At 39.2% G+C, this 23,571-nt stretch overlaps 1 protein-coding gene across 1 annotated transcript; it reads right to left on the bottom strand.

Annotated features, from left to right (window-relative positions):
- Positions 1-160: 160 nt before the first annotated feature.
- AREG (amphiregulin) lies at positions 161-23,288 on the bottom strand. The gene is made up of 6 exons (XM_044061166.1): positions 23,091-23,288; positions 22,160-22,369; positions 13,166-13,358; positions 5,565-5,723; positions 3,042-3,145; positions 161-413 (listed from the first exon to the last, which is right to left on the bottom strand). The coding sequence occupies exons 1-5, from the start codon at positions 23,137-23,139 to the stop codon at positions 3,061-3,063; spliced, it is 696 nt and encodes a 231-aa protein (XP_043917101.1). The 5' UTR covers positions 23,140-23,288; the 3' UTR covers positions 161-413; positions 3,042-3,060.
- Positions 23,289-23,571: the final 283 nt, after the last annotated feature.

The following is a 23,571-nucleotide window of genomic DNA, read 5'->3' as shown; positions in this document are numbered from 1 at the left end:
CAATGATGAGGTAGATGCTTGGCACAAGCAAGCTTCAATACTTAGTCAGACAGAAAACAGTAAACAAAGAATTCAAGAGAAATGACAAAAGCAAAGTCATACTTGATCAAATTTTTATTATAAAAAGAAGAAAATAAGAATATAAAACTTTTTTTAATTTACAAATGTATTAAATAGCATTAAATATAGAAATAAATACATAATTATTAAAAAAATATATATACAATATGCAAAGTTTCATATTTATCCCAAATATCTACTTTTTATAGCAGAAACGGAGCACCCAGAGGATGCAGTTCAGTGACAGGACAATCCCATCATACTTAGATCAGTAGGCAAAAAAAAAAAAAAAAAAAAACCTTCCATCTTGCTTTATTTTACTGCCAGTCTGACCATCAGCCAATAGCAGGCACCTAAGAAATGAAAAAAATAGTATGAAAATATTTGTAAACAAGAATAAACGAACCACAGTTTTTAATTATTCTTCTTGCAGACTCTACATAAAAGTAACAAAATGCTACAAGAAATTAAATTCACTCAGTCCTTTTTACCGTGTGAGTAGACAGGTCCTTGTGGACCATTTTCAGCAATTTTCTAAGCCTCAAAATCAAGGGATATCATGAGAAAATTTCTAGAAAACAATCTTAAGTAAATGTTTTAGGTGAAATTAGAAGAAACCAGGGTTTCCAAATAAAAGCTATGCAGGTACAAACTCAACACAAACAGGAAACAGAGGTCAAAATCAAACTCCAAACCCATGAACAATTCTGCCCATCAGAACCCATCACTGCCTCACTCTAAAACAACTCAGATGGCTTGAACTTATTAACCTCTTATCCTTAAACCAGCTTACTCTAACCCACTCTATACTTTTCTTACCTGACAAATGCCCAGCCTTACACAACCTAATTCAATTACAACTCAGCAACAGGACCCGGAGATCTTCCAGCAAATTACTATTAGTTGTTACACAAACCAAATCCAACAACAGCTTTGGAAACTCCATTTACTCTAATTACATCTCCAAAATATGGAACTGCATTCCTCAAAATTTACTTAACACAACCAACCCAGCATATCTCAAAAACCTGTTAAAAGTCCATCTACATGACAACTGGATATGTTCCTGCTCCTCACCAGGCTGAACTTACTTTTATCTCACCCATCACTGCCAACCTCTTTCCTTTTCCTCCTAGTTGACTGTTGTGTATATATATATATATATATATATATATATATATATATATATATATATATATATATATATAAAACTCTAGACCAAATAATTGTAGATTTATGGATGTTATTGTTCAAACATCGATGTGGATGTTATTGTGTACACATTGGCGAGTAGTAAGTCAACTGCATAGTATGCTTTTTATAATGATCTGTAAAATACTTCTCTGCTGTAAAAATGTTGTGCTGTTATCCCATGTGTTTTTGTTATTACGTGGAGCTTTTCTCCCCAAGCCTCTGCTGAAGATGGGCAACTAGCCCAGTCCAACTTCCTCAGTAAACAAATGTTAAATAAATGAATGAATAAATAAATAAATAATGATAGATGAACAGTATAACGCAAGGTAGCTCATACCATCTGCAATTGATTTCAGAACCCAGTTGAAATTAAAGAGGCTATAACAGGAGATGAAATGAGTACTGGTGAGCACATTTGAGAAGAAATAGCTTGAGGTGTAGGAAAGGGAGAAGGAACAAAAAGAAAGCAACAAAAGAAGTGGAGAGGCAGAGCCAGAATGAAAACGAGTATTAGCTGTTCATCAAAGGTATGTGAACAGTTAGGGGAAATCAAACCCAAGATGCCAAGGTCAGTACTAAATCACTTTTTCAGTATAAATAGGAGAGGGACGGCTTTGATATTTTACAAGCAATGGGTAAGAATTTTAACTCGACATCAGTGGAGGAAAATTCATATAAGCCACAGACAACCTTCCATAATATCAGAAAAGACCTAGTGCTTCAAGTATAAACTCTCTTCAAAGGGTAACCCCAATATCACTATACATGATTTTGATAGTGAATACAACAGTATCAATTAGGTAATTAACCAATCAATCGTAAAGGCAGATTTCCTAACTGAATGATTAAGGAATGAAGGTAAAGAACAAAACGAATGTGGTTTCTTGCTTTTTCAGTAAAATGTGCCTACATATTGAGCTATGTCTGTTCATCAGGTATATGCTTCCGTTGATTAAAAATAAATAAACAAAACAGACACATACCCATTCCATACAGAAGTAATGTCTCTAGCAACACTGTTTTCATTCTTAATAATATCCATGCCACAGAAATACAGCGTAATTTGTTGGCATAATATTATTCAGAAATATTCAATATCTTGTTTTGGGGTATCCTGACAACATACGTAAAAAAAGTGGAAACATATATGGCTTGTTCATTGATGAGGAAATGGTGGAAGCACGAGTATTTGCAAATTTCCATCTTAAAAATCCAGTGGCTATAATCAAGGGAATGAAATCACTCTGCAAAATGGATTCTGAATTACCTATCACCATAATCCAGGCACTTAGTCTACAGCAACAAGCACACATGCATGGCTCCATCCTTAACATCAACTCCCTTTTCATTCCAATCTTAAAATAAACTGCAGTTAATAAAGGCCCTAATGTGGTATTAAGAAATAAGAAACATGTTTGCCCCCAAATACTGAGTATCAGTATTTTTGGAATTATAATCCATTTTCAAGGATTAAGCTTACACCTCTTTATGTCTAACTGTACTACAACTAGTTTGTTAAAAGAAGTCAGCCACACCAGAAACTACCATATGTAATTTTTTTATAACAAAAAGCTTTTTGTCTAAATTTTTTACAACACACTTTCTTAATATCCTACATCTATATATACTATCTATAACAAAGATAGCCAAACAAAAAACATTCAATAAACGCAGTACTATCTATAACAAAGATAGACACACAAAATCATGTAACAAATGCAGTACTGTTTATAACAAAGATATTCAGTTCTAGGGAACACACTGTATTTGTTAATAGGTGTACATACCTGTGGCATTCTGCTGTGGTCATACAGATGCACTGATGTGCTGTTGCAGTTTCTCTTGCTCCTCAGTTTCTCCTTCGTACAAAGAAGGGTTCTGTTTTCCAACTCTACAAAAATGAATGCTAGTCATTAACAAATGTACAGACTATACTAAGCAGTAATTTAACATTACTGTGGGACAAATGGTAATTCAAAAATCACTACAAAGGGTGATTATTGTTTTATTCTTTAAATCTGTTCTTCCCAAAAATGGCCTAATGAGGTTGCGATACTGGCTACTTATACAGACAGTTTTCTGTCTCTCCCTCTCTCTCTCTGAAATTGCATATTGTTACCTGGACTGTGAATTTCAGAACAGACTGTCAGCAATTTTTTGTTTTAATGACTTCTTCAGAAGTCTGCTGCCAGCTCCAAAATATTTTTCCATTAGCCATATTTTGTTGTAACTAAAACTAATGGCTAAATGACTTGATTTTGTAAACAGTAAGAATTTTCTGTGTTTTATATATATATATATATATATATATATATATATATATATATATATATATATATATATATATATATATATATATATATATAGTAGTTTGGAGGCTTCCCAAACCATGGTAACTTCCGTACAAGGACTTATGGATCATCTAGTGCCTTTTTTTTACAAAGGACCCTTTTAACAAAGCATTGCAGGCTATTGCAGTCCTACTAGTCTGATGCAAAGTCACTGCTGCTCCCAGCAAACTCAATGCTTCATCCAATCAGTATCACCTAATGCACATGCAGAAACTGAGGTGTGAACTTGTGAGGTTCTCTACATCAGATTATCCAAAGTTCTCAAGGTACTTTGTATGCAAAAGAAATTTATCAAACCATTCCTGACAGACAAGAGAGAAAATATAACAGGCACTTAATCATCCCTTCAGCCTCCTACCTGGATCTATTGGTTGTCTGAATGCATTAATATACCTAGACTGAAAGTGGTCTGATCAGTTACTCTACCCCTGTGCCATAGGCTTCCTTAAAAATAATTACTTCATTTCAGAAATACCCCCCCCCCACAAACACGCACATTCAGAAAGTCAATATGCTGAATTTCTTTTTCATGCCTGAGTTAACTACTACAGTACAACTGACAAAAATCACATTAATACAGCTGGCCTGACAGTGTTTCAGGAAGCATGCTCTATACAGACAGTTTCCGTGTGGAGTGCTACTAGCTTGGAGTGCAGCTGCTTGCTGCCACTTGCTCAAAATTGCCAACAGCTTTATCCTACAAGTTATGATGCTCACATACAACTATAACTCTATGTATATATATATATATATATATATATATATATATATATATATATATATATACACACATATCCCACCTGTTCTCTAACCGTAATCCCACCCCCCGTTCCCTATTCCTAAATATCCCAGGTTCTCTCTAACTCTAATTGTAAACCCTATGCCATAAACCTAAAACTTCCAGTTTCATATCAGATCGAATGCCAAACCTTGCTCTTTAAATCTAAATCTCCCACTTACTCTCTAAACCTAATCTCAAAACACAGTCCTTAACCCTAACTTTAAAACTCTCAGTCAGTTCTAGTAATACCCTAATCCTAACCCCAAACCCCACTTCTTAATCTCAATCATAAAATGCTTAGCCACTACCTAAGACTATTACAAAACCTTGGTCCTTGATCATAAATCTCTTTTGTGCCCCCTACCCAAACTGTAAACCTCCAATTTACTCCCACTTGCTCCTCATACCTGATGTACTTGTTGTACTCAAATTCATACATTCAAATAAATACATAAACAAATCAATACTTTAAATTGTAAAGTGTTGGGGAGTGCTGTATCCATCAACAACTCCTTTTTCACATTATTGCACATGGGGATGGGGTGTGGTTTCAACACTGACAATCACCTAAAGCCAATATTCAATTCACACTGTCGAATAGTCATCCCTGCTGTGGATAGGTACTATGGTACTTTCACATACAGATTGAGGAAGGAAAGGAAAGGTCTTGAACTGGTCTCCATGAAAGTTCTTTCTTTGGAACCACAAACATTCTGAAACAGAACTTTTTGCCAATCGCTGCTTGATGTGAAATAATGACGGAGACCAATTAAGAAAGAAATTTAGGGTAGACGTTCGCAAAGTAAGCCCAGTGACAAGAAAGACCCATTTGGATGCTGACATATATATAGTAATGAATACTCTCAGCACAATAAATGTGGAGACTAGATATTACCTGTTTTAGCCACTTTCAAACTTTCACACACCTATTAATTTAATCTTGTGCCAATTGACTAAACCAATGCAGTCATAATGCAATTTGTTTCTGTTGTGACGTGGAAATTAGTTCCACTGTGAGTGCTGCATTATTGTCTGCATTACTGTGATCTGTGTAAATGACAAAAACATCACCTGTTTGCATAACAGCTAGAAAATATAATCTGTCACAAGATGAAACTAATGCACAACTTTTCCTTTTTTATGAACAGCACTGCAATCAAATGTGCTAATGGACTTACCGAACAGTGATTGCAATAATAATTGCAATTAAACTAATTGTTGAAAGAACAAATGCTAATATCGCCAATGCTGTTGCTGATGAATCTGTGTCCTCAGTTTCTGTTCTTGTCTTCATCAACTGCAAACCACACCGTTCACCAAAATAACCTGTCTGACATCTAAATGAAAACCAAGGGTAACATCAGACACATTGACTATTAATTACAACTGCTATTCTCAATAAAATAAGGAAATTACAAATGATACTTATTAGATGGGCACACTGTGACTATTGCTCAACTGTCCACTGACAAAGCTGACACAGTTGGAGAAAAATAAATTAATCTATGGTTTTCATTATCCACACTACAAAATTCCAGTTCTGACAACTCTGCATTCATAGCAATGATGTCAACACTCCAGACACCAGCATTTTAAAAATTTTCAAAGGAGCAACAAACTAGTAGTTGTCTTACAGGGTAAAAAGTGTATGGTAGACACATGGGTGCACTTAACAACTTGGTACTGTTTTAAAAGGGGTCAAAAGTCAGTATTTATAAACATAGTTGTGTGATAGCAAATCCTGATATAGATGTATTCATTGGTAAAGGTCAAAACAAATAGAGTATTCCTATAGCTGGTATCTCAGACTTTTCACTTTACATATATACTATTCTATTCACAGGTGAACAAGTGTGATTCTCCATGTAAAGTTACAAGATTTAGGTACTTCTTTACATGTTTTAGATAATGTTACAATGTAGTTGTTATGCAATAAAGCATGTAACTTTATAATGTACATTATGTACTTCAAATACTTTAAGCAGTCTCCTGAGTAGCCTAACGTTCTTATTTTCTGCAGTGATGGTAATAGTTGTAAGGCACTGTTTATTATGTCTTCTTGTTTTACTTTTAGGAAAACAAACCCAGTATATAATGACATCTATTCCAAAGTGCCTTGCATTCATAAGTTTCTTTCTAAAACTAGAATGCACACTTAAATATTACATTGTAGGAAATGCAAATAAACATGTTATGCCACTAAAGAAATGTTAAGCCTTGTGATTGCAAGATTGAATCATTTTACTATTGTAGCTGTCCACAAAAACATTAACTACTTGTCTTGATTCATGTTTACTAGAGCTTTTATAAAGTAAGCTTTACATACATGCAGATATATAACCCTGGCTCTAGTTGATTGTCATTGTTGAAGTGACATCCCTACCCCGTTGCAAAAATGGGAAAATGGGGTTGTGGATGGATATATATCTATATCTATATATCTGTAGCTATATGTTGTTGCTGTTGTTTGTCTTTTGGCTTTTTCCCGGTAAGGGGTCGCCACAGCAGAACCCCGGTATGCTAATGATTGGCAATAGATTTTTATGAAACGCTGAGGTGCCAGCTCGATGCCCAACCTTCAACGAAGGCACACCCATTTACGCACTCATGTCTTTCGAATGCTACCCAACCGCGGGGAGGACATGCAGACTCCACACAGAAGGTCCTCCCAAGCCAACTCGAGAATCGAAATGGGAGAAACTCTTGCTGTGAGGTAACAACGCTACTGCCGTACCACTGAGGCATACTATATATATCTATGGATATATATATATATATATATATATATATATATATATATATATATATATATATATATATATATATATATATACACACACACATATTTATGTATACTACGTACATATATATACAGAGATGAATGGGTGCAAATTCACATGAGGTATGGTGTGAATTTGTTCAAGTGACAAAAAAACAGGATTTCAGCATCAGTGAAACTATTGAATCTTGAATCTTAATTCACCCATCCCCCCTTAACAAAAAAAAAAAAACACTTTCTCAAGGTATGGTAGAGATTGTAAAATTTGTTAGGTGGCACTGTAGGGGACTTAAAGATTTTGCCATTTTTGCTTTGTATGCGCAAACTGCTGGTGGAGAAATCCTTTCATTTGTGGTTTTATTATTTGAGTGACTGTCATATAAGTACAAAGAAACATCCATGTAAGAAATAACACAAGCTAAGACATATGATAAGCAAATAATACCTCACACACAGACTGCTGTGATGAATGAGCCAAAAAACAGTAAGTAGCTTACAAGCATAAGCCTGGGTGTATTGTAATACTATAATTACTACCTAGGTGAAATGATTTCTTTTAAAATATTTCTTTCTCTGTCAAGCCATACCACACCACTGTCCAATTGCTAAAGGAAGGCTCATATGCACTTCAATGCCATGACAAGAAAATATTGATTTTAAAATAAGTCTTTTCATTTTATTTTATCCAATAACATAGGTTCATAGGTTGGTACTAGGCTATCAGCCCTAGGGCCAAAACAGGCCTAGCCAACAGTGTATTGGCTTTCGCCACCCATGTATTGTTAAATTCCTGCCCCTCTATCGAGCAGTGCCCCTGATATAATCCCAGAGGTAAACTTCCTATCACCCATCCACTTATCAAGGTTTCTCTTGGATAGTGCTCATGACGAGCTCTACCTGACGTGGATGGAAACCTTGTTCCAGATCATGGTAAGTCTCTGAGACATGACTCTACCCCTCCAGTATGTCCTATTTATTGTTGTGGTGAGGTTTAGGTTCCTAGAGCATGTAGCTCGGGGAGACTGGGATTTCTTCAAGTGGAGCATGTCCAACAGTTCTGGGTTTGACATAGCTTTGTATGTCAGACAGAGGTCTCCTCGGAGTAAGCGGTATGTGACTGAGTACAGTTTAAGTTTCTTGAGTCGGTTGGCATAGGGCAATTGTTTGAGGCCAGCGATCCTCTTGGTGAGGTACTTTTGGGGCCTCTCAGGTTGGTGTAGGTGTCTTGTGAGGTAAATCCCAAATGGGGCACTGTATTAAATGAGGAGTCTGATAAGTGATGAGTAGAGGGGAACAATGACTTCCTTATTTCTAGATGCAAACCCTTTTGTGATTAAGTAGGCCATGTAGAAAGATTTTCTGACCACTGTGGAAATGTGGTTATCAAAGGAAAGGTTACTATCCACTTGGGTCCCAAGGTCTCTTATCACACTTTCTGTGTTAAGTGTACTTCCCCCTATTTGGTAACTCATGGGTACCGTGTTTTTGCCAAAGGGGATAACAATGCACTTTTTGGCATTTAGTTTGAGGCCATGATTTTGACATCAGGTGTCAGTCTTGGTGAGGCCCTTTTGCAGGATTTCTACGTCAGCAGGGAAATCGATAATGGCACCCAGTTTGCAGCCATCTGTGAACTTGGTTAGCCATAGACCCTTGGTGTTCGCTTGCACTTCAGAGAAGTATATACCAAACATGAGGGGTCCCAAGACCGAACCCTGGGGTACTCCACTTGTCACTGGTTTGGCGTCGGATCTGGAGTTAGCAACTCTTATCATGTGGGTTCTGTCTGTGAGCCAGTTGGCCACCCATCTCATGATGTAAGGGTTTATGTTAAGGCTGGTGAGTTTATCAATGATTCCTGAATGAGGAATAGTGTCAAAGGCTTTAGCGAGGTCCAGGTAGGCTGTGTGGACCACCTTGCCCTCGTCTTTGGTCTTAGTAACTGTTTCAAAGAAGTCTACCAGGTTTAGGAGACATGACCTATCTTTTACAAATCTGAATTGGGTAACATCCAGAGTATGGAGATTACCTTTATCTTTGTTTATGAGTTTCATGGTGATACGTTCCATGGCCTTGCAGACCAGGCTTGTCAGGCTAATATGTCTATAGTTCCCAGGGTCTGTGGTGGTTCCTTCTTTGTGGAGTGGGATAACCATTGTTGTGCACCATTCTGTGGGCACATAGCCTGTGGTGAGGCTGTGGTTGAACATGGATTTTAGGTGGGGGGGCTAGTTCATTTTGGAGCTCATGTAAGATGCAGCCTGGCATGTTGCCCAGTCCCATGGATGCTGTGTTTTTTGCTTTAGAGAGTGCCATTTTTACCTGTGTGTTTGTGATTGCCAGGGCTCTACAATCATCTGGTATAGTTATAGACCCGTTGGGGGGGGGGTGAGGGGGGAGTAAAGTTTGTACTGAACCTATCTGCCAATATGTTGGCAATATCAGTTGGCTCTGTATATTTTGTGCCGTTCTGTTGTAGCTCAGTGCAGATCTGGGTGTTGCCATGGAGATTTTTGACATAGTTAAAGAATGCCTTGTGGTTGTCTTTGGAATCCGTGGCAAATTTTCTTTCAAAATTAGCTTTTGAGGATTTTATGAGCGATCTTAGTTTCTTACTGAGGCTTGTCAGTGAGTTCCTCCATACCTGGGTTTTACTCTCTTTTGCAACAGTTTCTTCCTTCTGTTGTAAAGTTTGTTAATGGCAGGGGACCACCCAGATCAGCTTCCTTTTTTCGGAGAATAGCATCTTGGTTTTATTGGGGATAGCATGAGTCATGCACTCATGCAGGTGCTTGTAGAGTGCATTTGTGTAGGATTCAGCAGTTGTGACTGTATTGACTGTGTTATCCATCTGCAGGGACATCACCAAGTTAGTCACCTCATTTTTAAGAAGCATGAAGTTCGCTTTGGAAACGTTTTTTACTATGGTTTCCTTGTGTGGGGGTGGGGTTGGAATGTGGATATCCAGGGTGATTAGTTTATGGTCTGATCTGACAAGTGAGGAGTTGATCTCGGGCATTGAGCACCGGTCACCCATGCTGGAAATGACCAGGTCCAGAACATTGTTGCCCCTGGTGGGGGCATTGGCAAGTTGATCCATGGCATTAGAGTTTATGAACCCCAGGAATCGTTGAGCAAGGGATTTAGTACAAGAGTAGTTTTCCCAGTTTATGTTGGGGTAGTTGAAATTGCCCATTAGTATGGTATTTGGTTGGACCCTCATTTTTTCCAATGTCCCCAGGAATGACGAATGAGCATCCTGGGTTATGGTGGGGAATCTATAACAAGCTACAATTTGGAATGCATTTTTGCCCTGGGTTAGTTGCACTTGGATGATTTCAGAGGCATTGTATTTTGCAACTAGCCTGGAGGTGTGGATGTCCTTGATGAATATGGACACACCTCCACCCTTTGTGTTTTGGTCTGGGTTTTGTGACCGAAATGTGTGGTATGAATTATAGCCTGGTAGTTCTGGGGTGCTCTCGGGAGCCTTGAACCAGGTCTCAATCACTGCACAGATATTGATGTTCTCCCTTTTGTGTAGTGCCTTGAGTGAGTGCATTTTGAGGTTTAGACTCCTAGTGTTGAGTAGCACTGCCCTCAGTTTTTTGTTTCCTGTACTTCTTATGGAGGTGGGTTTGTTTTTTGAGCTTTGCCTAAAAATGGCACTATAGGGGTGGCAAGAGCCTTGGCCAATTTTCTTAATCCCAGGAGTGACAGGTGCAGGCCATCTCTGGTGAAGCATCGTGGCCTGTCAAGCATGTCATCCCAGGCAAATAGATACTGGATCCCCTTTGAATGACACCAGAAGCTTAGCCAATTGTTGAAGTTGATCATCTTACCCATGTACTGTGATAGCATTTTTGGTGAAGGCAGGATGCTACTCAGGGCTAGGGTCATACCTGCCTGGGCTACAACATCGGAGAGCTCATCCATGTCTCTTTTCATGTAGTCCAGGGAGGTACATCTCGGTCATTTTCACCGACATGGACTATGACAGAGTCATATTTGTACTTGCCTTGTAGTGACTTGAGTGCATACGTTATGTGGCAGATTCTGGCACCCAACATGCAGCTGACAGTAACCTTCTCTTTGTCTAGCCTGGTGAGTGGGATGTCAGTGTGCCTGACTATAGAGTCACCTATCACTAGTTTGTTGGGTATGTTTTTTAGCCTTATGGGATGTGGTTGCGTGGCACACTGAGTTTGTGGGCTATGTGTTGTTTGGGGTGTGTTGGTGGGAGGAGGTTGCTTGTGTGTCTGCTTTGGAGGTCTCTGTTGCCTAGGCAGATTTAGATGTTTAATCAGAGCCTCCATATATGCCTTGGTGTTTTTATGTGTGAGTTTTGGAGGTGTTGGTTTAGTTGGTCTATGTGTAGTGAGTGGGGTGTTGTGAGTTGTTACCTTCTCCTCTTGACTGTCTGTTCCAGTCTTGGTTGGAGAGAACTTTGCCTCTAGATTGTCTGTATAAGTGCATCTCTCACAAGTGTTAATGTTTGGTGGTAGGAGAAGAGGGTTGTCTGTGTGCATGAGGCAGTTGTAGTATTGCCTTAAGATGCCCAGACTCATCAGATAGGCTGGATAGTACACCAGGAGCTGTCTCTTGGACATGTCTGAGTAAGAAGGGAAGTAAAAGGACTATTCCCTTCTTGGCAGATGCGGGGGTTGAGTGAGGGGGGTTATCTAATGCCGCAGTAGGTTTAGAACAAGTGCTGGGTTGAAAGCTGTGGGTCTGAGTGCTTTAGGCTGAAAGACTGACAAGTTATAAAGGAAAAACTGAAGAGCAGACTTTGCGGAGCCAGGGATGGTTAACCCCAGCTAACAGCGCTGCTCACTGCGCAAAACCGTACAAAAGCAGGTTTTTATAGCAGGAAGATAAAAGGGATATAAAGTAGCCCAAAATGGCCAATAAACTACAAATTCTGAGCTGGAAACCACTCCTCCAGGGACAGATAGGCTGCTCAAAGCTCCCCACTCTCACTGGTGAATAGAGAAACTTTCTTCTATCCAAGTAATGTATGGGCCAACACAGGGACTACAAAACAGTCCTGGAGTCAGCAAACTCTAAAAACTGGACGATACTAACTTCAGAAAGGTGAGAAACAAGTATAGGATAGCTTATTTTTATTTTTTTTTTTTAGAGTTTAAGGCAGTAAATACAAAATAATCACTTTAAAGCACAGAAAAACAGCTATTGCACTTCAGTGTGCAGCCTACAACAGTAAAAACAGTTTAAATGCTCTAAAAATGAGTTTAAAGTGCAAAACAGTAAATAAGTACAATTAAACAGTTGTGAAAGTTTTTTTGTATCAAATAACTGCTAGAAACAGACTGTTTAGGTAGAATTAGCAATTTCTAACAAGAAACAACCAAAAAAGTACTTAAATCAAACCAAAGTCTCTCTTTTCTCCTTCTGCTGCTATAGAACTCTGAAGATCACCTGGCCAGGTTCTTGCTGAGCTGATACAAGCACACAAAAACTGTGCAAAAGTGGGTTTTTATAGCAGGAAGATAAAAGGGATAGAAATTAGCCCAAAGTGGCCAATAAACTACAAATTCTGAGCTGAAAACCACTTCTCCAGGGACAGATAGGCTGCTCAAAGCCTTCCACTCTCACTGGTGAACACAGAAACGTCCTTCTACCCAAGTAAGGCATGGGCCAACACAGAAACTACAAAACAGTCCTGGATTCAGCAAACTCTGAAAACTGGACTATACTAGCTTCAGAAAGGTGGGAAGCAAGTATAGGATAGCTTATTTTAATGCATTCAAATATTGATACAATTGGGATAGTTTTTCTGATAATAAATTTCTGTTTAAGGTAATAACATATGAAATAACATAATCCACCCCAATTTGCACTTACTCCAGTCTCAGTCTGAGTATGATATATTTATACTGCACATAGTACAGATGCACATTTCTATCATCAAACTACATCACCTGACATACAGATGCTTTTCAAACAACCTTTGTACAGAAAGTTTACAATCTTATTTACCTGCATGTCACTTGCTGTAGATGTTCCAAGTACAAACACTCTCCATGAATACAAAAATCTCTGTAAGTATCAGTTTCACAAAAGTTTTTCTTCCTTTTCCCATCTTCATTTTTGTTGACTTTCTTTGAATTGGATGAACTAGTCACCTTCTTTTTCCTTTCTTTTCCTTTTTTTGGTTTAATAACTGGTTGAACTAAGAAAGCAAGACATTTGAAAAATAAAGTATCACAGGGCAAGTGATTTTAACAATTTACTGCAATAGTATTCATTTGTATTCTTGCTTACAAAGCAATAAATATTATTCCAAATTATCCAAAAGTGAGGAAATTGACAGTTGAGGTACAAGAAAACTAAAAATTCTAGGAACACATGCATTCTTCTATGATTGTACCTCATCCATTATTGTACCTTGTGTTGTCTTTGGCCCAGGCCATAGATGAAAAGGGTTATTGGACAAGTCTACTTATCCAGTTAACAAATTCAAAATAAAAATAAATAAATATGAAATCCTCTTACAATGCAACTGCTTCATTTCAACACAGCTCAGGACCTTGTCCTTGTGTTTCATAATAACAATGCAATATTTTCAAAGCAGTTCAAATTCACTCATTACAGGGATAAAGCTCTGACCACCATTCAGGCAACCCAAGTTTGGTCAGCAGCTCATGTACCTATTGCAGCTGATGGGAAATAGCAAATAATGATGAGTTTTTTGGCTCCTTGCCCTTCTCATGGGAGAGGAACAAAGATGATATATGGGTGAAGGCAGATAATTTCTAAGTAGCTCTACTGGAAACCGAGGCTCTGAGATGCACATATTGTAACGCTTCCAGTGCAACCAACCTCAGTCCTATTAGTATACAGGGATAAGGCTCTAACTATGACCTATGTGTCCTGAGTTTACTTAATGGATTAGGCTACCTGCTGGAGCTTGTGGGGAAAGAAAAGGGAAGAATGAGGACCTTTTCACTGCTTGCCTGGTCATGATGTGAGGGTCAGAAATGACAAGTTGATGAGGGCTGGACAGTTCTAAATTGCTCTGTTGGAAACCAAGTCTCAGAAGAGCTGTCAGGCTGGATGACTTGTTGGACCTGGAAGGCAATGTCTTACCTGATCTAGGGCAGAGGAGGGACATGTTCCCAAAGCCAAGTCTCATTATCTATCCAGCCTACATAAGACAATGCTAGAACAGGAAGTGGAAAGGTCATATCCTATCCAAATTAGCCTCCTGCAAGCAGCAGTAGGGGCTCTCCAGGATCATTCACCTCCTGTGGGAGACCTTTGACACTGAAGTATACCAGTGACCACCACCAGGGTCGACGTACAGTAAGCAAACCTCTCAACCTCTTAGTACAAGAAATCCGGACAAAGCCTAAAATTATGCTGGGATAAAGATCCAAAGTAGGGACAAATTATTGCTATTATAACCTTGGAAAATTGCTAAGATAATAGGTTTTGTGTTGGTATGTATTTTCTGAAAGATATAAAGTCTGAAACTCAGATGTGAGTTATTATTTAGTGATTTCAATTCTCAGAGATTTGCAAGAAAAACACACATTTTATGAAGAACAGAACAAAAATATGAATCCAAATCTGGACTTTCTGCAAAACTCAGATGGGAGGCATGATACCAATTAAATCCCACATACAGTGCAGTGGATTGGGATAAGTAACATACCATAGCAGGGCACCTAGCCAAGCACAAACAGATTAACCTGCAGGAAAAATATCCAGTGTAGCAGAATACTCTTATTTATAACTCTCTCTAATACTCTTATTTATAAAAGCAGAAAGGATCCTTAACTGTGTTATTGGTTGTTCACATGAATTGTCAGAATTTCAGATTTGCAGATCCTTAGCAATTACTGTTTCATGTACTAAAGATTTAAAAAAGACTATATGATCGAAATGTGCATTACCCCTGAGTGACCACTGTTTTTTTCCTTTGAAAAATAGTTCTTTGACACTTGCAAGTATACTCCATGATGCTACTGGCTAGTTGCCTTCAAGAACAAAATTACTGTATTAAAAATTACTTTGAATCCAACTTCTCTAGTTCAAGCACATACAATGAAAACTGTAAACAAATCCTCCATAAAGCAGTTGTTTTCATGTCAGTAAAATGTGATAAACTATTAAGGCTGAATAAAATGGTATACATTTGAAGTTAATCTATGCAAGAATACTTAATTATCATCTTATAGCACAATATTTTGACTTGGTTCCTAAAATTAACCAATAAAGTCATCTGGCAGGTAGTAAAGAGGATTAAAGCTCTGAGGTGCTTCCTGTGCTTAGGGTACAGGGTTTGATTCTTTGCTCCTTTGTTTTCTTGTTGTGTGACTGAGCAAATACTGAACCAGACAGTACTCATGGTTTATCCTTGAAAACAGGCAATGTGTCTAGTGGGCTTACCTGATCAATGACTAAGAAAAAGTTACATACCATTTCTTGAAATTATACCTCCATTTCTCTTATTCAAAATAAACCATATCACTACTCATAAAATCCACTGTATAGTATTTTATTTTTAGGATGGTATAATATGAAGCACTCTATTAGTAGTAGGTAATAGGTTCATAGGTTCATAGGTAGGTACTAGGCTATCTGCCCGAGGGCATTTATAAGCCCAGCCAGAGTATGTCTGCTTTCACCGCCCCATTGATTAATTAACTGAGCCTCTGTCAAGCAGAGCCAATGAAGTGATCCCAGGGGTGTATTTTCTGTTACCCATCCACTCGTCAAGGCTTCTCTTGAAGAGTGTTAGTGAGGGCCTCTGCCTATTGTAGTTAGGAATTTTGTTCCAAAGCATGGGGAGTCTCTGTGACAGGAATCTATCCCTCCAGCATGTTCTATTTATTGTTGTGGCAAGGATTAGCTCACTAGAGCACGTGGCTCGCAGTGACTTGGATTTCTTTAGGTGGAGCATGTCCATCAATTCTGAGTTGGACATGGCTTTGTAAGTCAGGCAGAGATCACCTCTGAGTAAGCGATATGCCACTGAGTACAGCCGGAGTATTTTCAGTCGGGCTGCATAGGACATATGTTTGAGGCCAGTAATCCTCTTGGTGAGGTGCTTTTGTGGTCTTTCCAGCTGTTGGAAGTGTCTTGTGAGGTACATCCCAAATGGGGCATTGTACTCTATGATGGGTCTGATGAGTGATGAGTAGAGGGCACTATAACCTCTTTATTTCTAGATGCAAACCCCTTAGTAATTAGATGGGCCACATAGAAGGATTTCCCAACTACTTTGGCAATATGATTGTCAAAGGAGAGATTACTATCTACCTGGTTCCCCAGATCTCTTATTACCTCTTCTGTATTAAGGGGGCTGCCGCCTATGTGGTAATTCGTGGGTGTTTTGTTTTTCTCAAACAGGATGAATATGCATTTTTTTGGCATTTAGCTTGAGGCCATGACTTTGACACCAGGTGTCTGTCTCAGTAAGGCCTTTTTGAAGGATGTCCGTGTCAGCCAGAGAGTCGATTATGGCTCCCAGTTTGCAGTCATCGGTGAACTTGGTTAGCTATAGTCCTCCTGTGTTTGCCTGTACTACTGAGAAATATATGCCAAACAGTAGGGGTCCCAGAACTGAGCCTTGCGGGACACCACTTGTGACTGGTTTAGAGTCGGACCTGGAGCCCACTATTCTTACTGTGTGAGTTCTGTCTGTAAGCCAGTTGGCAACCCATTTTGTGACGTAGGGGTTTATATTCAGGCTGGTGAGTTTTTCTATAATATCCGAGTGAGGAATGGTGTCGAACACGTTGGCGAGATCAAGGTAGGCTGTGTGAACCACCTTTCCCTCATCTGTGGCCTTGGTGACTGTCTCGAAGAAGTCAACCAGGTTTAGTAGGCATGATCTGCCTTTAACAAAGCCGAACTGGGTTGGGTCAAGTGTTTGTAGGTTCCCAATGTCTTTGTTAATGAGTTCCATGATGAGGCGCTCCATAGCCTTGCAGACCAGGCTAGTCAGACTTATGCGGTGATAGTTACCAGGGTCAGTTGTGACCCCTCCTTTGTGGAGCAGAATAGATGTTGCTCTGCTCCCTTCTATGGGCATGTAGCCTGTGGAGAGGCTGAGATTGAACAGCGTGTTTAGGTGAGGGGTTAGCTTGTTCTGTAGTTCGTGCAAGATGCAGCCTGGGACACCATCTGGCCCCATTGATGCTGAGTTTTGGCTTTTGAAAGGGCTGTTTTCACCTGTGCTTCTGTAATTTCTGGGACACTACACTTTTCCGGTATTGTTGTGGGCCCTTTTGAAGGTGAGAGGGAGGTGGATTTTGCACTGAATCTATCTGCCAGGATGTTGGCAATATCAGTAGGTTCAGTATATTTTGCGCTATTTTGCACTAGCTCAGAGCATATCTGCAAGTTGTCACTTACATTCTTGACATAGCTAAAGAAGACTTTGTGGTTATCTTTCGAATTCTTGGCTATTTTTCTTTCGAAGTTAGCCTTGGATGATTTTATGAGGGACCTCAGTTTCTTACTGATACTGATCAGGGATGTCTTCCCTTCTTGGGATTTGCTTTTTTTCTGAACTAGTTTCCTCCTTCTGTTGTATAACCTATTTATGGCAGGGGTCCACCAGACTGGTTTCCTTCTCTTAGGGGAGTGAGTCTTGGTTTTGCTAGGGATGGCATGATCCATGCATCCTTGTAGGTGCTCAAAGAGTGCAATTGTAAAGGATTCTGCATCTTGGGCAGTGTTATCCTTTAGCGTGGGGGCTGTGAAACTTACCACCTCTGCCTTAAGTAAGGTGAAGTTTGCTTTAGAAAAGTTTTTCACTGTGGTTTCCTTGGTTGGGGGTGGTGATGGGGTGTGGACATCCAGGGTGATTAGCTTATGGTCTGATCTAACCAGTGACGGGTTGACCTCCGGTACGGAACACTTGTCGCCCATGTTGGTGATGACCAGGTCCAATATGTTGTGGCCGCTGGTAGGGGAGTTTACCAGCTGATCCAGGGCATCTGAGTTGATAAATTCTAGGAAGCGCTGAGCCTGGGAGTTTGTACTCAAGTAGTTTTCCCAGTTAATGGTAGGGTAATTGAAATTGCCCAATATCAGGGCATTCGCTAGGACCTTCATGTTTTCCAGTGTCTCCAGAAAGGAGGAGTGGTGGTCCTGGGTCATGGAGGGTGATCTGTAGCAGGCCACAATTTGCATTGCAGATTTGCCCGATGTTAGTTGCACATGGATGATCTCAGAGGTATCATGCTGCACCACTAACCTGGAGGTGTGGGTATCCTTGATGAATATGGATACACCCCCTCTTTTGTGTTTCGGTCCGTGTTCTGTGGCCGAAATGTGTGGTATGAGTTGTAGCCCAGTAGTGCTGGAATGCTCTCTGGAGCCTTGAACCAGTTACTGCAGAGATGTCAACATTCTCCATACTTAGAAGTGCTTCGAGCACATGCATTTTGAGATTTAAACTCCTGGCTTGTAGCATAACCCTCATTTTTTTTACTTGTAATGTTTATGGTGGTGGGTTTGAATTTTGAACCTTGCCTAAAAAAGGCACTATGGGGGCAGCAAGAGCCTTGGCCAGTATTCGACAGTCAAGGGGTGACAGATGCAAGCCATCTCTTGCGAAGCAATGTGGCTTGTCGAGCATGTCTTCCCAGGCTGACAGACACTGGATCCCTTTTGAATGACACCAGAAGCTTAGCCAGTTGTTGAAATTGATAATTTTTTCTTTATACTGAGGTATCATTCTTGGTGAGGGCAGGATGCTACTCAGGGTCATACCCGCCTGGGCTACATGATCAGAGAGCTCTTCCATGTCTCTTTTCATGTAGTCCACGGAGGTACATCCCAGGTCATTCACACCAACATGAACAATGACAGAGTCATATTTGTACTTGTCCTAGAGTGACCTGAGTGCTTGTGTTATGTGGTGGATTCTGGCTCCCGATAAGCAGCTAACAGTAACCTTCTCCTTGTCCAGCCTAGTGAGTGGGGTGTCAGTGTGCATGACTATTGAATCATCTATTACTAGTGTGTTAGGTATGTTATTTTGCCTTAAGGGCTGTGATTTTGTATTTTATGTGTTGTCTGGTTTGTGATGGGAGGTGCAGGTTTTGTGGGTGTCTGCTTTGGAGCTCTCTGATGCTTTTGCAGGTTTTTATTTAGAGCCTCCGAGTATGATTTCATGTATTTATGTGTATTTTTTTCCAGTGCTGGTTTAGTAGGTCTACGTGAGGCTGGAGGTGTGGTGCATGTGTTAACCTTCTCCTCATGACTGTCTGTTCCAGTCTTGGGTGGAGAGACCTTAGCCTCCAGTTTGGCTGTATAATTGCATCTCTCTCATATGTTAGTGTTTTGTGGTAGGAGGAGAGGGCTGTCTGTGTACATGAGGCAGTTGTAACACTGCCTCAGGATACCCAGATTCACCAGCTGGACTGGAGAGTACACCTGAAGTTGCCCTTTGGTCATGCCTGAATAGTAGGGTGAGCTGCTTAGTCACTTGGTTGGTAAGGGGTGGATAAAGAGCCTTGCCCTGCTCGGCAGTCAAGTGTCGGGGTATGGTAGTGCTTGCTACTAGGTCTGAGCAAGTGCTGGACTGTAGGATGCTTTTTGAGTGCTTAGGTTGAGAGTTAGACTAGTTTCAAGTGAAAAACTGAAGAGGAGACATAGTGGAGCCGGGAATAATTTAACCCTAGCTAACTGGTGCTGCCCGGTGCACAAAACCATGCAAACGCGTTTTTTAAACTATTAACTTCTGGGCTGGAATCACTCCTACAGGGACAGATGGCTGCTCAAAATTCCCCTCTCTCACAGGTGAACAGAGAAACTTCCCTCTATCCAAGTAAGGTATGGGCAACTCAGAAACTTGTAACACAGCCCTGAATTCAGCACTAGCCTGAAAACTGGACTATACTAGCTTAGAAAAGCGGGAAACAAGAACATTTTTTTTTTGAAAACAGTAAAAAGTACACTTAAAACAGCTTTAAACGACTACTAACAATCAGAAAATGCTATCACACTTTAGTGTGTAGCCTACAACAGTTAAACAATTTATTTAAACAAAAAACAACTTTTTAAAAGTGCAGGCAGTCAAATAAGTACAATATGTAAAAAACAAGCTTGTAAATCACAATAAGTGCTGGAAAAATCAGCGTTTAGGCAGAAAACAGTTAAGTACAGCAAGAAAATACATAAAAAATGATACTCGATCACTCCAAAGTCTCTCTTTTAAGCTAGAAGGCTTGTATCAGTTTAAGGCTTTCTAGTGCTTTCCAGTAGGTTAGTTACAGGAAAGATGGGAAACAAACTTCAAAAGCAAGGACAAACTTAGTCATGCACTAAACAAAACAAAGGTAATCTATCCATTCACTGCATCCCAAATGTAAAACATGAAAGACTGTACTACAAAAGAATTATTCTGAAGTTTCAGTCAGCTGCACGCATATATAAATATTTACAGGTTGTAACATGTATTTTTTGTTACTGCTTTGATTCCCTGCTTTGATATTTTACTGAGAAAGATCTTCTTTAAAGTGCAGTAACACTTGTTAAAGGTGTTCTCCTAGCTTAAATATCCCTCATACAGATTCACTGTAGTAGTATACAAAGTCCTTAATGAATCAGTTAAAACCCTTTATATTCATTAAATATCTTGGCATTTCATCTGTTTCCTAAGAGCATGTTAAGGCCTTTGCATTAGTAATACCACTGGCAAAAGTCAGCATTTAAAATTTAGTCTTCAAAAAACTTTATCCCACAAGTATTTTTCAAGTGTCTGTATTTTACTTTACTAGTGTACTGAAAATGTGTAGAATGAAACAGTTAAGTTTATGGAAATTAAGCATTTAATAAAAATGCAAATCTGTGTGTTTAATTATTACAATATTAAAAGTAGAAATAATTTATACTAATGCTTCTAGGATGTTTTGTGCATGGCTTCCTAAACAGAAGCATCACTGCCAAGTACTATATGTTGTGCAAGGTCATCAAGATGCAGAATTGCATTTAGATTTCTGCATCTTTCAAAAATGAAAAAAAGTTTAAAAGACACAAGCAGGAAGTGTCACTGCAGATCACAGGGACAGTATTTTCCCCAATGCACAGTTACCCTCTCACATACTTATTCCATTCATAAGGTATGACACACATGATGACAATGAGCCAGCCACCAGCATTTCTTTAAGTATTAATATCTGCTCAATATATATATGTGTGTGTGTATAAACTGAGATATGCAGGCAGCTGTAAAGGTCTCATGCAGTCTCGTTACAAAGTTATTTTTCCATACACATGATTTACTAATTTACCAGAGTAATTATGAATCCAAAATGTGATATATATATATATATATATATATATATATATATATATATATATATATATATGTGTGTGTATACGCGTGTATATCTCATCCAAGCAATTACAAAATACCTAGTAAAGTTATTGTAGATTGCAATACATTTTTTCAACTTAGCACTATGTTAAATACACAAAATATCCATTTATAGCACCTACTTTTCAAGTACAATTAAATCTGTATTACCTAAAGGCAGTGTAACTAGCATATGCATTTTACTTTAGTAAGGATCAGAATATACTCTCTGTATATCTGAGTAGCTTTATGAATTGTTTTATTTCCTCACATGTAGCATGGTGGACTATGCAGACTGATTTTATGCTTAATATTTTCCAATTAAAAGTAATTTGAAAAAATATATTTTATGCATGTGCATAATGCTTTACACTACAAGAGAGAGAGAGAGAAAAACTTTAGAAAATGTGTTAAAATGGAATAGACATTGCATTTCTACCACATAATAAATCTATAGGTGCCCTACACATGAAGGAAAGAATCAGCAGGTATTGCTGCCCTTTATTTAATAGTTATCTTTATGAAGTGTAAATAAACTTCAAATATGTTGTTGCAACTGCATCCTTTTCTTCACAAAGGCCCACAATTTCTTAAGAATGTACACAGAAAACACACATACATACACTGTAGGAAAAAAGTGCAGATGTATTTACCATTAATGGAATCATCCAAAGGCAGATATCCAGAAGAAGACAGGTCTCCATCATTCTCAAAGTCTTCGTGTGCAGAGACATCTGGTAGATGGGTGCTCAATAAGCCCTCTGTCCCATTCTCACCACTGAAAGACTGCAGAGTGTCCCCAGAGTAAGTATCATTCTTATCCAAGACAGGGTTTTCGTTTGCTAGGACAGTGAAGTGACACACTACAAAAGAAAAAAAGACATACCACAGTATAAGTGACACACGATCAAAAAAGTGTGTGTGCGAGACAGAGGGAGTGTGTGTCGGTTGCATGAGGAGGATTTTTCGTGTTTAAAGGTATGTGCTCATACATTTCTATTTGTCTAGCAGTATACATGTGAGTTTAGTAGGGCTTCCACCTTTTCAGATGCTAACAGTGTCTTTGAGATAAGCATGGCACACTACAGGTCAAATCATGTCATCAACCATTGCAAATGACTGTAATTCACTTTTTGCCAAAATAAAAGATCTCTCTTGTAGAATATGAATCGTTTTATATCATACTTGATTATTGCAGATACCAACTAATAGCCTGCTACTGTGAGAAGAAGCATACGGATGTGTGTGTGTATTTATATATAGACAGATAGCTATTGAAATCTCAGTACATTTGGCACTGATTCTGAATTTTTCAGGACGCAACTGCACAAACAGGGACCCTCCTGTGTAAGGAGAAACAGGTGTCATTCCCCGAGGCTTTCATTACGGAGCAACTAACAGCAAAATTACGTAAATCAATATTTTAAGCACACTACACCATTCTATATTTTAATTGTGTTGTGATGCCAAGAAGCCCATAGCATCGACCCTATACCTACACTACCCCGCCCGTACATACCTTCTATTAAAAAAGCAATCACTCCAAGAAAGGATTGATAAGACCAGAAAGATTCCATGTCTCACCTGCGGATAGTAGCAGTGCCAAAAGGGCGCAGAACCTCTGGCTTCTCATTGGTGAATAGACTTTTCTATAGTCGGACAGACCAAAACTGCCAGGAACGTGTCCAATTCCACCTTCCGGACGCGTCTCTCACACGTCTGACTGAGTGATTTGTGACCGGCACCTTCGTCCAGCAGCTGTACCCTGCGACAGCTACCGGATTTACAAACTGAAGTGCCAGACGACTAGGACAGCAAGCTGGTTTTATACAGGCAGGCAGTGTAGGAGGTTACCTGCGTGACGTGTGCCATAGGCACGTGCAGGTTTCGATTTTAACTCGGGTGAGACAAAAATCGTCTGAATGTATGCATGAATATACGTAGCCTCAGGACAAAGAAAGGAATACTCCTGTTTTATGAAAGAAACATTATCAGGGCATACCATTCTCTTATTGGTTCATGGTAACACGGAGGGATGCAGACTTAACATATCTTAATCGTAGTA

This window comes from Protopterus annectens, chromosome 2.part0 (genome assembly GCF_019279795.1).
Source record: "Protopterus annectens isolate FY-2018-M chromosome 2.part0, PAN1.0, whole genome shotgun sequence".
Taxonomy (NCBI): domain Eukaryota; kingdom Metazoa; phylum Chordata; order Ceratodontiformes; family Protopteridae; genus Protopterus; species Protopterus annectens.
The sequence above is the reverse complement of the archived record's forward strand: the minus strand, read 5'-3'. Positions and strand labels throughout refer to the sequence as shown.

Excerpts from the sequence above, each read along its gene's own strand:
- AREG (XM_044061166.1), bottom strand. The coding sequence starts at position 23,139 with ATGAGAAGCCAGAGGTTCTGCGCCCTTTTGGCACTGCTACTATCCGCA. Across the intron at positions 13,359-22,159 it reads TTTGGATGATTCCATTAATG|TTCAACCAGTTATTAAACCA; the intron begins GTAAATACATCT and ends TTGCTTTCTTAG. Across the intron at positions 5,724-13,165 it reads CTACAGCAAGTGACATGCAG|ATGTCAGACAGGTTATTTTG; the intron begins GTAAATAAGATT and ends GTTTTCATTTAG.